Consider the following 16,903-nt stretch of genomic DNA (forward strand, 5'->3'; position numbering starts at 1 on the left):
AGCTGCGTCGCTGTGACAATGAATACAATTGGATTAAATTCTAATCAGACACAGGAACCCGACACAAGCTTTGGTGGTCTTCATTACGCCTGATGTTCAATCTCAGAAGAGCCAGCGTTCCTCCGATGTGCTAAAGGACGGCGTGTTCACACGCGTGATCATCCAGTGGCTGCAGGGTTTATGTGGAATTATTCCACATTTTAAAAAGTATATTGTAAATAAGAACCGAGTGAAGGAATATTTCATAAAATTCTTTATTCATAAACTTGATGCAAGTTTACAAATTACTTAACATGATCAAAATCACCCTTGGAATGGAAAAAATGAAACCAAACCAAAGCATGCTAACAGTGCATAAATTTATAACCCGGCCACCGCAGATAATGAAGCAAGGTAAGGAACCCAGAACCCGACTAGTTCAGACCTCAGATCAGGATCTGGCTAGCCAACGCAGAGGTGTGTTAGTCAGACAAGTCGGTGTAGGAGAAGCTGTCATTCAGACTCACAACAGACTTGGCTACACCGTTCTTCTAGAGGTCGAGAGAAAGATGGAGGCTCACTATTGTTCTGATGGCACGCGGACTGTAACGTTTGATTGGGAATCCTGGCGTCTTTAAAGGTATAAAAGACCACGAGGTCTCCTACAGAATCTGACCTGGTTCAAGAAACAATGCACAGGTAGAATGAGCCTGAAACCACAAGGAGTTAACTAAACATGAACAAAGGATACATCGAGTCTTTTCTTCTTCTTTTTTAAACGCCCCTAACTCAAATCACTCTTTACCTTCATTAGGTTGGGGCAAAACACCCATTGATATATTGACATGCAAAATACAGCAATATCAAAGAGACGAGGTGTTGTGAACTCTTCAGGATAATATAAGGGGTGCTTGAAATCCCTGCTCCAGATAACGGATCGTTCCAAAACTTGCTTAAAAATTACTTAGCAACCTTAACGGCATTCAGAGTGTCGAAAAATCACATGACGAAAACCGCACCGCAATTCCTGTTAGTTAGAGAGGGGCATCGCTTTTAAATGGCACCCCCGTAAAAAAAGATTCAATCTTGAATTTTTATGAACGTACACTAAAGCAATCCTTTGCTAAACCAAATGTGCAGTATGTATTCCTGAGTTTGCTTCTCCAAAGAACGCTGGGGTGAATACCAATGGTATAACAACAGCTAACAACCATGCCAAAGATCCATAGTCATGTTGAAATTTCCCTTGTGGTAAAACAAGGCCGGAGGGTGTTTGTGTGTGTGTGTGTGTGTGTGTGTTGGGGGGGGGGGGGGGGTGTTGGTGGTGGGGGGGCTTCTTGTGTCCTAGCAGTCTCATTGACGTACTGGATGTTTTGGACCATCTTTACCGGTTTCAGATATTGGTGTTGTGACCGAGGTTAATATTACTGAGAAAATTCAAGAGAGGAGGAAGGACTGTATGAATTAGCAGAACTAAGCTTTCTATGCTGGTTTTTCGGGACGATATACTCAAAACAATGCAAATAACCACACAACAGAACACCCACAACAAATGTGTAACTGCATTAATTGGAATGGTCCACACAGTTTTCTGCATATTATTCACATTACATCAAGAACTCAGCACGCTGACGGGTACAGTGGTGCTCAGAATGGTAACCAAAGAGGTGCTAATGGGAATACCCGGGTCCAAATAGTACTCAAACCTGAACAAGTGCTCTGGAAATGGAACAAGCTCCAGTTGAACTTCCCAGGTGTGAAGCCAGTAGACTATTGCTGTGAATTTGAAACTGGCTGTGTTTAAAACAAATAAAAAGCCATGAGGTCAAGGAAAAGCCAGGAGGTAAAGGTCACTTTGTCCCCAGACTATCACGAATGCAGGATTGGCAAAGTGGTCAGGGCGTGAACCAGCTACAAGAACTAAGCAGGTGACTAAGACGAATTTTCTTCAGTATAACGAGACTTCACGAGACTGTGTCTTCACTGCATAGCCTTACTGAGGTTCATCCGGTTTGAGTGATTAGATATGAGTAGCCAAACCTCTGGAATGCCAGAAACAGCTGTGTCAAAGCCACTATTGTTATGGCCATTGTAGGTAAGAGGTGCCATCAAACATGGGGAATGGTACTGTCATTGTTGCCAATAACACAAGGGTTACAAATCAATATTAAAATAAAAACAAAACCGCAGTAGTCATTAAGCTTACATAAGAACGTGGTATACTTTTGTTTCCTTCTGCAAGAGTATCCATCGAGCAACTTTTTCTTATTCTAAATGGGTCTTGAGAAGTCGCTGAGCCCCTGCTGTTAATATTCACGGGCGTATAGTAAAACAGTCTCTGCCCAGCCAAAGACCCCGACAAGGTTACATTATAAACAATTAAATCCTCTTGCAGAAATACAAATTTACATGTTTACATGTGATGTTAAAATCAACTACATTACAGTGTGATCCATTTCCAACATGCCACCGCTTTGCCTGGTCATGTTCCTTTCGTTTTCCCGCCGAGACACACACCAAACCTCTCCGACAAGAAGAGGTTCAGTCGCCAGCCTGTGATGATGATGATTATAAAAAAAAAAAAGGTCTCCAAGTTTCCCAGCCAGGCTGTAAAGGTCTGTGTCTTCCTTCCCACCTCGGGGCTTCAAGCTTTAAAAGACGAGAGGTTTAAAAGCAAGCGAGCCTCAGAAGCATCTTAATCCAGAGGAGGGTTCTTGGCATGACAAAGATAATACAGGAGCACAATATTACAGAGGCCGCCCATGGAGAGGAAGGCAGTGGTTGTTCCTACCACCAGCATTTATACGTCCGTTCCAGCCACCGCTGCTTCATATCGGCCAATGTCCCATGCCATTCTCAGACGCAATCTGTGGCCAGACAGCCCGTATGTAGCCACTGCTGGAGGATAAAGCCATGCTGCCCCTCTCAACTCTCAGCCAGCAAGGTACCTCGGCATGCTCGACGCCAAAACCAAAAGGTGAGCTTGCGTGATATTTAGTCCACCATTTTCCTGGAGTGCTGGATGAATGTTGCAGTTGTGACATGAGATCGAATCAGATAACGGATGTACAGAGATAAATATCTGAAGAGAGTATCCCCCTGGGGGGTGGGGGGCAGCTGATGAATGTAAAGGGGGGTCTGTGTGTGCTTGTTTCTGGGTGGTCACTGAATGAGGAATTTGTTTTGGAGTTCAAACTCTCATCTGTAGAACAAAATGATTTGTATCATTTTTTTAAAAAAAGAACTTGGTCACAAGGAAAAGAAAAAAAAAGAATGTAAGACATATGGTCCCAGTGCAGGAAAGGCAAGAGTCTATTTTAGCCGTCCTCCTTTGGGGGTGTGTACCATCCTTGAGGGGAAAAAACACAACAGAGAAAATCCCATGATTAGACAGGAAGCACCAATCCCCAATCTCCAGCTCCCTCTGACACCCAGATTCCCAGTACGGTCTCAGTCGAGGTAACTGAACATCTGCTCATTGACCTCCATTTGTTTTTAAGAGATTCATTGTGTTCTGTTGATAGGGAAGAATTACATTCACAGGTCAGTCTGTTCGATTCCATAAATCACAAAACATTTCACTACAAACGATCGGGGGTGGGCTGAGGGCACCAGGAGTTCTGCATTTTGACAAAACTCAGCCAGGTCATCATTTTTCAGATCTTACTGTATGCATTTAAGAGCTTCATAACACCTGACTCAAAATCACAAAGCCTTGACTTCATGAGTAAACGTGTGTAGCAGGTGAAATTCAGTGTCCCTGCCCATCTAATTTACACAGTATCAATATTCCAGAGTTTAACCTGTGAGAGAACTAAACTTTTACCTGGCACCAGACAGTCTGACTTTTTCTCCTCAGAACACAACAAATAACTCTGGGTAGAAAAATATTTGTTTCCTTGAATTATACATTCAGGTTCCACTACATCCCTAGAGGGGGATACAGAGGAGATGTTGGGGAATAACAAGCGTGATGATCTCAACCTCCTTCTGTTAACTGTATGCTGCTAACAAATCTATACAACCATGATGTTAACGGTTAAACGTTGACTTCAAGTGTGGAACGCTCCTCGTGTTTGCTACCTGGACAACAGCTCAAGCACTCGTCACCTTATACTTTGATACATGAGGGGATTGGTTTCAGTTAACATGATCACTAATGCACTCCATGAAACTGGAGACCAAAAACACTCACCGTTCTTTTCATGGATCTGAACCAGGGATTTGTAGGACTGCTGTGCTCTGGCAAGATTGTACTGGTTCTGCATTAAAAGATGAAAATGGAGACAACCTCAGAGCTTGCACCAGCTTTATGATGACTGCACAGAACAGGAAAACAGCACTCAGCTGTTTTACACAAGCAAAAAATATCCAATTTCCTAAAGAAAAATCTGTTTAGGGAGCAAGGTAATAAATACACATTCCCTTATCTGCGCATTGATGTCAAACGGCTCCGACAAATGGGTGGCAATTTCAAATTGACAAAATTTTCAAATAATCCAACAATTATTTTCTTGATTAGTCTGGTCTAAATGAGTGTAATCATCACCATGTCCACAAACCTCTGAGAGGCTGATCAACAATCCACAACAACCCAAAGATTGAGTTTACTATCATAGGAGACTAAACAATAAACTTCCATTAAAATGGCTAGATCTACGTTTTTGGTGAAAGGAGGATTAAAAACTTCTCTCTGTCATTTGTCAGACTGGTTAAGCTGCTCCTTATTGCAGCTCTGTTTGACCCCCTTAGTAGATATCAGCATTTGCATGAGACCTGGCTCAGCACCTCTAACAGTTGTTTTACATTGCATACATTTATGAGGCATCTGTGTAAGTCCCACAAGTACAGTACCATTAAAAAGGTACTTATTTGTGGGACTGCCAGTCTGGGATTATTATTATCAGTGTTTGAGAGGTGAGTCGCTGGAGGAAGATGTGAGAGTTGCCCTCTGGGACAGAGAGGAATAATGTTACACAAAGAGTGTAATGTTATTAAAGATGATTTTAAATATATAATCATGATGCAGGTGGCATGGCTCGTAGAGTGGCCATCTAGCAACCAATGGGTTGCTGGTTCGATCCTCACTTCCCCCCGTAACCATGTCAAAGTAACTTTGAGCAAGATACTGAACCTCTAAGAGTTCCAGGTGGCCCTGCGACACACTGACGACCTGTCAAGGGTGAACCCCACCTCTTACCCAATGTCAGCTGGGATAGGATCCAGCCCCTCCAGCCCCCCCAGCCCCCGTTAACAGATAGGCAGTATAGAAAATGGATGGATGGATGGATAAACATGATGTGCAACATTTTGCAAAGCCTTCCTAGATTACCTTTGGGGCGCAGGGACACGCTGAAGTTGCAACTACTCAAGGATAAAAACACCATTGCAGTGTCCATTTTGACCAGGACGACTACTGCCGGTCAATCAGGGAGGGTAAGTGTACAAGAGAGCACTCTTTCCTGAAGGAACCGGCTAATCTGAGATCAGCTGAAGTCACATTATTAGCTTGAGTTGACCTGGCAGGTATACACACTGAAGCATGTCAGCACAACAGCAAAAACAAGTTAGACTGATTATAATCTCAGACTGTCAGTGGTAAAAACAAGTGCTTTGAGTGGACTGCCTTTGTCCCACGCTTGCTGCAGCCTTTTCATTGTTGTCAACATTAATATTGTATTGTCACTTAACTTGAAATTCCCCTTCCAATCATGTTGTTCCAAGTACGTAGGAAAACAGTTTTGCAATACTGGCCAAGCTTAAGGCAGACAGAGAGTAGATTGTGCTGAGAGTGAACCCGACATTTACACCTTCTTCTTCTTCTTTTTTTTACTTCTACTACCACGCAGTGGAGTCATGTGCAACACTGCAGCCCATCTATAGTTAACTCTATTAGGCTATTTGAATGGACTACTGCTGTCATCCCAGCATACATGAACAGGGCAAGAACTGACATATTCATTAATGTATGAAAATCAGATGCAATCAGACTTCCCACAATTCTTCTCATCACAACCAAAACACCCAAATTTAACCAGCAGTAAACGGCGTGCCTATCAAAACAGCCTTACATTCAAAGACTATGAACATCAGACAGACAACTCCTTAGACTGAGACAGCATAACACCTGTATCTTTTCCAGAAACACCTAATTTTGGCCGGAGAGTCAACTGCCATGATTACACACCCTTGTATTTTCACTGGTCGAAACTCAAAGTTACAAACCACCACAATGTTCCTACAGAATACATGCAGAAAACCCGGCAGATTACGGGATGAACAAGTACACCTGCAGCAGTAACACACTATTTCATGTGGACTAGAAATCCAGTTTTAGTCAGACGAGCATAATAATTTGACTTTTTCCTCACATCCTCTTAGCATACTGTTAAACTGTCAGACCTATCAGAGTAAGTTAGGAGTCAAATTTTAAGAAAGAATGTTAGGGAAAGCCATCAGATTAAAACATCTTCACATGCTCATTACAATGTGCATATGGCATGAGTTTAAAAAAGAAGCATTGATGTATTTGTCCTTGGGTGCTAAAAAGACAGAAGACACCCAGTCGGTCAATAATGCACTTCTAAAGTAAAAGGGGAGGAACTCCATTTGAAAAGAACAAATGTTTAAGGTAATGATGCACTAACTACCGCATGTTCCTTGTGTTTCCTACACTAAATAACCTAAGAAATACGACTGGGGGTTTGTTTTGTTTGTTTGGGTTTTTTTATAAGAAAATTTCAGATGTCACAGACAAGGCCAGCGAATGAAGTCAAGAAAAAAAAAAGTCAATGCCAACAAGCCTTGAGTCAACCTTTGATACAGAAACCAGTGATTGTCACACACAGCCAATCAGATCACAGACACCTGAGCTACTAGGTCACAGTCACAATCATGAGATCAACATTAAATGACATCTCTGGATTTGAGGTGAATCTCCTTACTTACTTTATTGGCTCCAAATTGCACTCTGGCTTTTCCTTTGACTAAAGTGGCATTGATCTGCATGATGACAGACTCAATGGAATAGGCACTGCTCCAACCCTGCAAGAAGCCCAGTGCCAATTAGGAATAAGTATCAAAATGTAAAACAGATGCAAATACAGTCCAAAGGATCTTTTCGCTTAATGAAGCACAAATTCCACATTTGAATCACCCTCAACAAACCTGTTTGGTGAGAAGCTCCATGCACAGGGCACCTCCTCCAAGTACGTAACTAAACCAGGAACAAACACATAAACAGAGGAAGGTTTGTTAACAAACTCAACATGGAATTCGGGATAGAAAAAAAGCCTAAAATGTGCAGACATAATGAACTCACCCCCCAGACAGCACAGGCGAGACCACCCGGACAAATGGCGGATCAAAGGGGAAATTATCCTGAGAAGAAAACCCGCAAACATTTTTAATTCATAAAACTTCAAAGACTCCCAAATAGGGTTGCATTTAAATTCATGAAAAGTCGATGTACTCACTTTATATGAGAAGTTTAGTAAAATGTAATCCATTCCTTCTTTTTCCTTTAGGACTTGTAAATCACTGTGTAAGGGGCTATCTGGATCCACACTGTTGGTCAATAAATTATGCATTCAGTCAGGATTTATTCTGACAAACAAACGAGAAAACTAGATAACAGAACACGGTCCTGGGATCAAAGATCCTACTTACGTCCTTAGTTTGACATGCCACTCATACAGGCTGTCGTTAACAAGCTCCACTGAATAGATGCCTGCAAAGAAGAATTGAATGTTTCAGTCAGACGCCCCCCAGTGCTAGCTCCAGCAACCACCGTCATTATTGAATCTGTTTTCATTCTATAATTGAAGATTAATCAGAATCGGAAATACTTCATTGATCCCTGAGGGGAAATTGGGTACCACTGCAGAGGTTCCCACTCAAGTAGGAAAACATCAAGCAAAGAAGAATTACAGGAATACAATAAAACAGAATACATATGTACATTAACAATATGGCACAAGTGTAAATTTACTCCAAAAAGAATAATATGACAGATATGTGCATTGTCCTCCATAGAAAGTGACTCAGTGAGGCAAAATGTCAAATGTATCACACCACTATTGGCCAATTCTGCATCATTGGCTGAGATTGGAAAAAGGTTTGCCTACCAACAATGCTCATCTATCACAGTAAGAGGGGAGATTTGATCATTTGTGGAAGTGGAAGTTGGAATCCATCTAGTGTTTTTTTTGTTTGTTTATTTTGTTCTGCCATTGTCCTCTTCTCAGTCCGATTCGTTCGAAAGTTCATACCTGTTTTGTAACTCTGAGACCTGTAGATCTCTCTAAGCTCCTTCATTAAGCGATCAGAGGCTTGGACTGAACCAGACACAGCTCCCTGGAAAATAACAATCATATCAACAGTAGAAGTGAAGAAGAAAATACTTTCCTACAATGTTAACCTGTTATCTGGTCATCATCAAAGAGAAAGATTTATAACACCAGACGTCAATACTCGAATTTCCACAACTCATGAGACTGTTTCAGTGACCCTCGAGATGTTCAAAAATAAGAGCATGAAATGCATCATTGGCTCCATACTTTGGGATTTAATGACATTTGACACATTTCAGATACCTGGATAGCCCCATAGTGGAGATGTTGAACAGAATCATGAGCAAGCTGTGAGCCAGGACAAAAAAAAAAAAATCTTTTCATGTTGCTAGCTTGAAGGTCATAAAAGACAATGATGTGCTGCAGGAGCCCATTAATAAACGGGTCACATTTCCAACTGTCAGGTAATTGATTTAAATATCTTCTCACTTCACTACCTTAAGATGCTGCCGTCATAGTGCAACGTGTCGAGAGGACCCTGTAGGTAGATATATGTTTTGTGCAATGGAGTCACATCTCTAAAAGTGAGTGCGTAGTTTCATCCTTTGACGTCCTTCACTGTAGAACTTACATTCAAGTGGTCCTGCCTCTGGTTCTTGCGGATCTTTTCCAGGATGGCTAGGTTCTCTTTCTCGATGCCATCATCCTCAGATTTCTTCCCATCCACAGGCTCTTCCTCTTTCATCTCATAGTGGTCAAGATCCTCTATGTCCTGTTTGAGACATAGGCATGGCATCCTTTAAAAAAAAAACACTTTTTACCAGGAACACATCAAAACAAAGCTGAGGGATAAAAGTTGGGATCAGGACAAAAGGAACAATTCAACTTCCATATATTTCATTACACAGAAAATATTAACTTTAAATCAAATCCAAGTGCCAGGCAACATCATCTTTATGTACAATCTAGGGGTAAGATCAAGACCTAAGAATCGCACTGCTCTTCTCATTACACATCATACTTGGGCAAACATCGCCACATGCAACTCCAACAGTCTAAACATGGCTCTGTGTGACAAGTGTGACTACAGCGGGTGGGAGTGACAGAAGTGTGCATCATCACTCAGCACGACACTGTAACAGTAATACATCAAGTGTTCAACTTACTTCTCCCATCTCCTCCTCCTCCTCTTCTTCTGATGTGACCTCCTCTGTCCCATGCTACACACACACACACACACACACACACACACACACACACACACACACTAAACTGTGAATAAAGTAGCTCACTGCAATGGCTCATCGTGTTATTTAACAGAGGACAATGAGAACTGATCGACTCAGACAGCAACTTCATGTAAATCGTTTAGGTCCTTTGTGATGTAGGCAGCTTTCTATTAAACACGTGTGGTTACAGTTACAGTTCCTCCTTCAAATATGCATGGTAAATCCTAGAATTAATCAAGTGACAGCGTGTTGGTGTGCCAAGCCACAGAGAAGGTTTGAGCGGGCAGCCTTGCCTTTCGGTCTTGTCCCACTGGGCCTGCAGGCAGGGGCTGATCCAGCATCTCCACATCAGGATGTTGAGGAAGGTTATACAGCCGACAAAGGTCACAAATGAGCTTCTTCAGCTGCTGTAAAAGCTGCAGGAGACAAACCACAGTAAGCAGCTCATACACATTCAGATGTGCGACAGATGTCACATACACTTAAGGAGGCATGAACAATTGTAGTTTCCATATTTTGATCATCACCAGCACTCAGAACATTAACCTGGCAACTGACAAATGGGTTAAAAAAAAACAACACAAAAAACCCCCACCAAGCAGTTACTCATAGTTGTGTGAGGCAAAGAAAAGTAATGTTTGCATCATTCGCCAAGCAGTGGGCTGCAGTGTATTCTGACAGATATTGTGGACCAATGTGAATCTGCCAGGAAAGCAAAACAATTCAGCTTAGGAAAGTACAATAGCAATATGTCATTATATCAATCCAATATTGATTATTTTCAAATATATCAATATCTGTCAAATTGCAGATACTTATATCAGCCCAGTTTTGCTAATTTCTTGTTTGTTCATCATCTCTTGTTTATAGAGGAAACAATGTGGTAAATATGTGGTTAATGGGCTTTTCCAAATGTTTGGAAACAAAGAAACTTACAATATCTACACGTATGGACCAGTTTCGAGATCAGTAAATATCAGCTAGGTCAGCTGGAAAAAAATTCGCATATCAAAAAATCAAATATCTTGTACCCTTACTTGGGCTAATTATGAATTTGAATTTATTATAGATAAATGTAGGAAGTCACGACTCGTCACCCGATATGGCAGACTGTCATGAGCTACTGTGTCTAGCCTTGCCAAAATTGATGCACTTCAAACACAAAACACTAACAGAACTTCTGAGCAACATTACAGAGATTGATCTCATCGACCCACATAAGGGGATGGTTTATCCTCCACCAAACCAGATATTAACAATGCTTTACTGTACATTAAGTTAGAGCTACATTTATTTTGTTCAAGGCATGAATACCTAAAATCAGAATATTACTGCGTATAAATGATTTTTATCTTGCAAAGATTGTTCCAATGATAATTTCACAGCCAGCATTTCTGTGCAGTTAGACATGGTTGTAACCTTTCAGAAATTTCAGTGCCACACAGTTTACTGCATATGGTTGAAGTTCTGGGTTGTTGTTTTTTTTTGTATCTGTGCAACAATTATAAAATTGAAAGAAAATAATTAGCATCATCTTGAAAATGAAAATGAAAATAATAATAAGCCAAAACTCTACCTACATAGCTGGACAATGTGTGGCTAAAGCAAAACAAACAAGAATGGTGTGTGCAAGATTCATAAACAACACAGGCACACTGGCTTTACAACATATTTTTGCCAGTATAATGTCAAAATGAAGAAGGGCCAGAAGACTATTTAGCACCACAATTATCTGCCTCCTTCTGACACAGCAGACTGGTATTATGTCACAATAATGCCAAGAAAATGGTCCTGCTGAGAGGCAGCCTGGTCAACTTGTTAAGCCAAGCAAGTCAACTGTTTTCCACCAGTCATATGCCAAATACCACAGACATACAATAAAAGCCCTTTGAGTGTGGCTGTATCAAATCTGTTTAGACATGTGAGAATTGTCAGGAACTTAACTGAATATCTAAAATATCTGCCTCGCATGATTTTGAGACAAATTTGGTGTTTAGAGCCTCTTTAATAATCCATATCAAAACTGACAACATAATAACCTCGCAGAGTGTCGACAAAAGATGTGTGAAACAAGTGAATCGGGATAATTACCAGGGTGCTGCCTTTTCTAACATCCTCCAAACGCTCCAGTACTTGAGCCAAGCTTGGGTCATCAGAGTCCACAAACCATATAGGAGGTGTAGATGGATAAGATTCCTAAAGACAGTCCAACACAGCAGAACCAAAGAGTAAAGTGCTATTCTAGCGAAAGATTTAACCTCGTCATTGTGTCAGTAAACAGTGCAAAACCTGGATTGATGACTTTAGCATTCAGGGCACAGTGTTAGCTAACCAACGCTGATCAACACTTTATACTGTCGCATTATGAGAACATGATGCCACCAAAATTAAGACTGCGCAGTTCCTATTTATCCTGACTAATCAAACTACGCAAAACCTTCCCCGCATAGCATCAGCGGTACCGTTGTGGAGGTAGCCTGCTACCTGGTTAGCAAGTTAACCAGCTAACTTTAGCTCACTAGCGACCAGCATAGAAAGCGTAGATAAACCCTTGCACTTGTGTCCCTTACCGTTATATTACAGTGGATTATTAACAGCTTTTCCCCTGTCACATTAAACTGACAACTCAGTTCATCAGGTTTCCAGTCAATGATCCTGAATCGTTCGTGGTTTGGATCAAAAATGGACTCCAAAAACTTCAGTTCGGCCTTCAGCCCCGAAACCGACATCTTCCACGCATCTCCGGCTGGGCCGCTGGGGAGGGGGAGAAGTCGGGACTTAGCTTTTAGCTAGCTAAGCCACAACAAATATTTCAAGGTAAATTCTGACTTTAAAGTGGCAAATTACTGTCAGGCTGTCCCACTGGATGTATCTGGATGCCCAGTGCAAGTTACCATCAGCGTCGAGTCAAATTTCAGCGTAGGCAGACAGATTTGCCGTTGAAGCAGCTAACGTTAGCTTGGTTTCAGTTAGCGTCTGAAAGAGCGCAGCGCTCGGCAAAGCCAGCGAGCGAGTTAGCGAGCTAGTCCGTTGTTGTTGTCTTTCCGTCTATTGTTGTTGTCTGCCTATGATAACAACATTTTAAGGCTGGTGCGGCGTCCCGTGGTCGGCTCCGCTCACTCCCATCGCACGGCTCCTTGTTAATCACTTAACTAGGGAGTAAACACATAATTTCCACGAACTGAATTATGACCCGATGAGGGGACAGTGTTTCATCCCGGTGTTCAACTGTAGCTGCTGGCCTCTTGTGGGGTTTAAAGATGGCGTTCTGCAATCTCCCTGTTCCCGCAGAATCCCAGCATTCAGCGCGTTTTCAACGCATTTCAGGGCAAGAGAAGGCAGGAAAGTTTATGACAGTGGATCATTTTTGTTCAATGAGTTTTCGTGTTGACACATGTCTTTATTTATTAGGAGGAGGGATCTAGTTAGGTGCCTGCTTCATTATAAGCCCAGGGCTGAAGTGTTAAACTACTCTGTAATACTTTGCTATAGTGTCACCAAGATGGCTGAAATTATTACTTTTCCATGGTGATGATGGTTTGATACAATAAACTTGAAAAGAACAAAATTAGATTTATTTGCATACAGGTTGTCATTGCTGAATGTATGTGTATCTAGGCTACATGTTTTCACAGGCTCAGAAATGGACCTCCGCCATGCAAATAGATATGAACTTGTCACTTTGGAGCAAATGTACTTTTTCCACCAGTAAAAACTCAGTTTAATGTCCCATGGTGTGGGTTTTCAAAGTGTGATTTGGACCTCTGGACAATTTTAGGTGGTGCTCACTGACTGCAGTAGTTTCAGGGAAAATTTACTTTTATGCCCTTTCTAAAAGTCAGAAACTAGTAAATGACACAGGGCATAGTTGGTTTCATGCAAAACAACCACATTAAGATAGTTTAGCTCAACTGTCAATGGGATCAAATAACATAATTATTCAAAAGGGGCCTCCTATAACAAAAAATAAAACCAACTAAATACAAGGAAGGGTAACCAGGGCACCTTCGTCCAGACTTTGTCTAAAGGGAGGCCGACCATCTCAGGCTTTGAAAGCTGTTGTTCTAGGAGAAACTGAAAAGCTGACCGTCATTTGGTTTTTGTCTGTGACTCAACAGGTACAGTAGTAGTCTGGGTGGCTAAGTTCCATCACACTTAGTATCAGCCTTCTTGGGGTCCATGTAAAGTAAAATGAAGAAAAAGGATCATGGCAATGTTAATATACTAAACTGTTAACATACTATATGGGGGGGGGGTCACAGTTTCCCTTGCCATTGTGGTTGTAATGTTTAATTGCGTTTTGAAATGTGATGCACATCCTTCACATAGAATGTGTTAATTGATGGGGTTCTGTGGAATGTTGTCCTCCTCATCCACCGGTGTTGTGTTAGTCCACAGACGCTTGCCAGAGACAGGGAAAAACTGACGTATTCAGCACTCCAGAAATTCCCTTGAATGCTCAAAAGGAGACACTTCTGTAGCGTGCAGGAGTCCAAGGAAAATGTCTGTTTCTACTCTGGGCAGCAGTCAGGTCGAGGCCTCTGTGGGGACGAGCTTCTCTCAGGCAGTTAAAATCTATCTGAGCACAGTCTCTACTGTTGTTTAAACCAGTAACCCCGTCAGCTGCAAGAGTAGTTGGCAAACCAGCGTTACGGTGCTGAACTGGTGTTGTGACACATTCTCTGCAGGCACGGTGAATTGGCTGCAGTCCCAAACTGTTAGGACCGACCTCTAAGACAGCTTATTGTTGAGAAATTAACATTAGCAGCTGCAGCAACGTGCTGAATTATCGTGCCGGCTTGATGCCAGTTGACCCCCAATGGTCATTTTTTTTGATGGACACTCATTGTAAAAGTGGCTGTTGGGACAAATCTGGAGGATTTTGGGAGGCCTTTTATTGACCTCATCCACATGTGTAGTAACCATGTAGTTCAGACAGTCAGCATGTTGATATTCTGCTCCTGTGCAAGAGACTGATTATTTTGGAAGAGCAGAAATACTCTGTAACAGGGATTAAAAAAAAAACTGCATTTGTGGGCAGCATTTCAGAGAAATAAGGTATTTGAGCACCCAGAAGTGAAATATTACTGATAATTAAATTGAAAATGGCTGCAAAATTAAAGAGCTGCCTTTGTTTGTCTGTGTACTGATAGCAGGCTAACAGCATGAGGCCAGCAACTCTGTTAAGCAAGTTGGCAAATCAATTGTATGTGAAAAGGGTTCACGTATTTTGATAATGTGATCTGTTAGGACCCTTCTCCACAGATATTCTCTGTGTCAAAATTTAGTGTTAAGAGCATCAATGTTAGAAAGGATTTCTGATCAAGTATGGTACTTTAGTACAGTTTTAATTACCCAGCAGAGAACAATACAACAGATGCATTTCCAAATGACCAAATTAAAAATATGACACATACACGAACATAAATATGTGAACCTGATGCATTTTAATTCTTTTTAAAATCGTATTCCTACTGAGTTGCTTGGGGGGAAAAAATGTCCTCAGCACGTAAAAAACAGGCAAAATCTTGTTACTCTGAAGTCTTGAAATTAAATCATGTTCTGTGCTTTAGTGTAAATAAACTTGGTAATAGAACCTTCTGTCCAATAGGGGGTAGTATTGCCATAAGATTTCTACAATAAAGTAATACTTTCCAGAAACTGGTGATGGCAGGTTTTCTGGTTTCATTAAAAAAAAAAAAAATTCACAAAGCGGTCAGGAGGAATCATTTGAGTCCTAAAACCCAAATAGATGGATCTTGTGGTTTTCAGGGAACACCCACATCAAACCTCAGGAACAAACTTTAAGTGATTCCTTTCGTGATCAAAGTTTTTACCAGTAGAGACTTTGGAGCAGCTGATTCACCTAGAATGGTTCTGTGCTGTTGTCTCTAATTGTGGCCATTATGATGAAGTCAACAGAGATAACCTGTCTTTCAGATGACCTCCTTGAAATGAGCGTTCTGTAAAAAAGATGGTGCAGATACACTTGAACAGTCTGCATTCACATCTGTGTTTGCCTGTCTGCTTGCAATATTAGGAACAAACTGCAAGGCCAAATTTGACCTAACTTGTTGGAGCTGTGTAGCACTGGCCAGGTCAGAACACACACATGCATACACATACATGTGCGTGCGTGTGTATATGGCCCTGGCCGTCTCCGTATAAAAAGCTAATAAAAAATGGCCTTTTTTCCGTATTGAGTTTGGCTGAGGTCACCTTAGCCCTGTACTTCAGTCATGAGATTCCTTAGACATGTCAAAACATTCAGTGGCTTGAGCAGAACACAATCAAAGGAATGCAAACATTCATTAGTGTGTTTAATGTTATAGCTACAGTGCTTTTGATCACTTTGCTTTTGAGCCAAGAACTAAAATTTAGTCGTTTTGATTTGCCACTTTAACAACCAGGACTAAAAGGAAAGCAGCAGTTGGCACTTTTGTTCTGCTTTGTGTGACAATGAATTAACCATTTAATGTGTCCTGAGCTGCCCTGCTGCCGCCTTTACACATCGAGCTGACAAATTCCTTGTGCCAAATATTGCAGCTGTGTGCAACAATATGCCTGGGCGCACTAAGTGTGCCGAGGTCAGGGGCTATATTAATGTAATGGCTCCTCAAGAAAGGTCAAGGTTCCACTCTAGCACACATTGTAATTCATTTTTGGGGCATTTGCAGAGCTGCAGCAAATAAATTCAACAAGGATAGTGTGGCCAACCTTTTAATTCCTGCTGTTGTTGGTTTTGTGTGGGTCTGTGTTTAATCAGTGAATCAGGGATGATGGCTGTCTCTTTATGTGCATCTGTGTGTGTGTGTGTGTGTGTGTGTGTGTGTGTGTGTGTGTGTGTGTGTGTGTTTAGTTTGTGTTATGAGTAACACCATTCAGAGATTTTGGCCAGATGATGATCATAGTATTTTATTCTAAGTGGGCGATAAAAATGTGACTAATTATGCGGGGGAATTATGTAGTTCACCATTCAATTTAATAACCCAGCCTGTACTTCCAGATAGAAAGATAGGTTTGTTAAGAGCATTTCAAAAATTAGGAGATGAAATGTGCCATTCGTGAGCAACAAAAGACACAACAAACAACAATAGGTTTAATTTCTGAAGAGACTGTGGTAAACCTGATTATTCAAGTTATTACAGAAGATTGTTTCACATCAAAGTCTACTTTCTCACTTCTAATCATACTCCCACAATTTCCTTATATTATTTTGTTCAGATTCAGTTCAAAGCTGTTCACATTTGTTACCACTTGACTTTTCGCCATCAGGTTAAATCAATAGTATCCATTTTTTGGTGCGTAATTGCTCTATATTGATCGCTTACTGAGGTTACTGCATTGAGGGCTTGCCTTTTACAGGTGTCTTCTGTTGTGAATGTCATGTTATAGAGAATGGCT

General features: G+C 41.3%; 1 protein-coding gene across 4 annotated transcripts; it reads right to left on the reverse strand.

Annotated features, from left to right (window-relative positions):
- Positions 1–240: 240 nt before the first annotated feature.
- Positions 241–12,791, reverse strand: ube2q1 (ubiquitin-conjugating enzyme E2Q family member 1). 4 transcript variants are annotated; one of them, XM_086188472.1, is made up of 14 exons: positions 12,394–12,791; positions 12,070–12,253; positions 11,591–11,695; positions 9,793–9,915; positions 9,437–9,490; positions 8,902–9,042; positions 8,250–8,334; positions 7,648–7,708; positions 7,455–7,545; positions 7,301–7,359; positions 7,147–7,195; positions 6,928–7,023; positions 4,175–4,241; positions 241–3,328 (listed from the first exon to the last, which is right to left on the reverse strand). In XM_086188472.1, exons 2-14 carry the CDS (start codon positions 12,226–12,228, stop codon positions 3,297–3,299), a joined length of 1,122 nt encoding a protein of 373 aa, XP_086044598.1. In that variant the 5' UTR covers positions 12,229–12,253; positions 12,394–12,791; the 3' UTR covers positions 241–3,296. The 4 variants fall into 4 exon arrangements, with proteins under 4 accessions (XP_086044598.1, XP_086044578.1, XP_086044588.1 ...); XM_086188452.1 differs by having other exon boundaries at positions 12,347–12,791; XM_086188462.1 differs by having other exon boundaries at positions 12,329–12,791.
- Between the last annotated feature and the right edge of the window lie 4,112 nt (positions 12,792–16,903).

The sequence above is a fragment of the Aulostomus chinensis genome, chromosome 2, assembly GCF_037954235.1.
Source record: "Aulostomus chinensis isolate RoL2024-O1b breed Wild chromosome 2, RoL_Achi_v1.0, whole genome shotgun sequence".
NCBI classification, from domain to species: domain Eukaryota; kingdom Metazoa; phylum Chordata; class Actinopteri; order Syngnathiformes; family Aulostomidae; genus Aulostomus; species Aulostomus chinensis.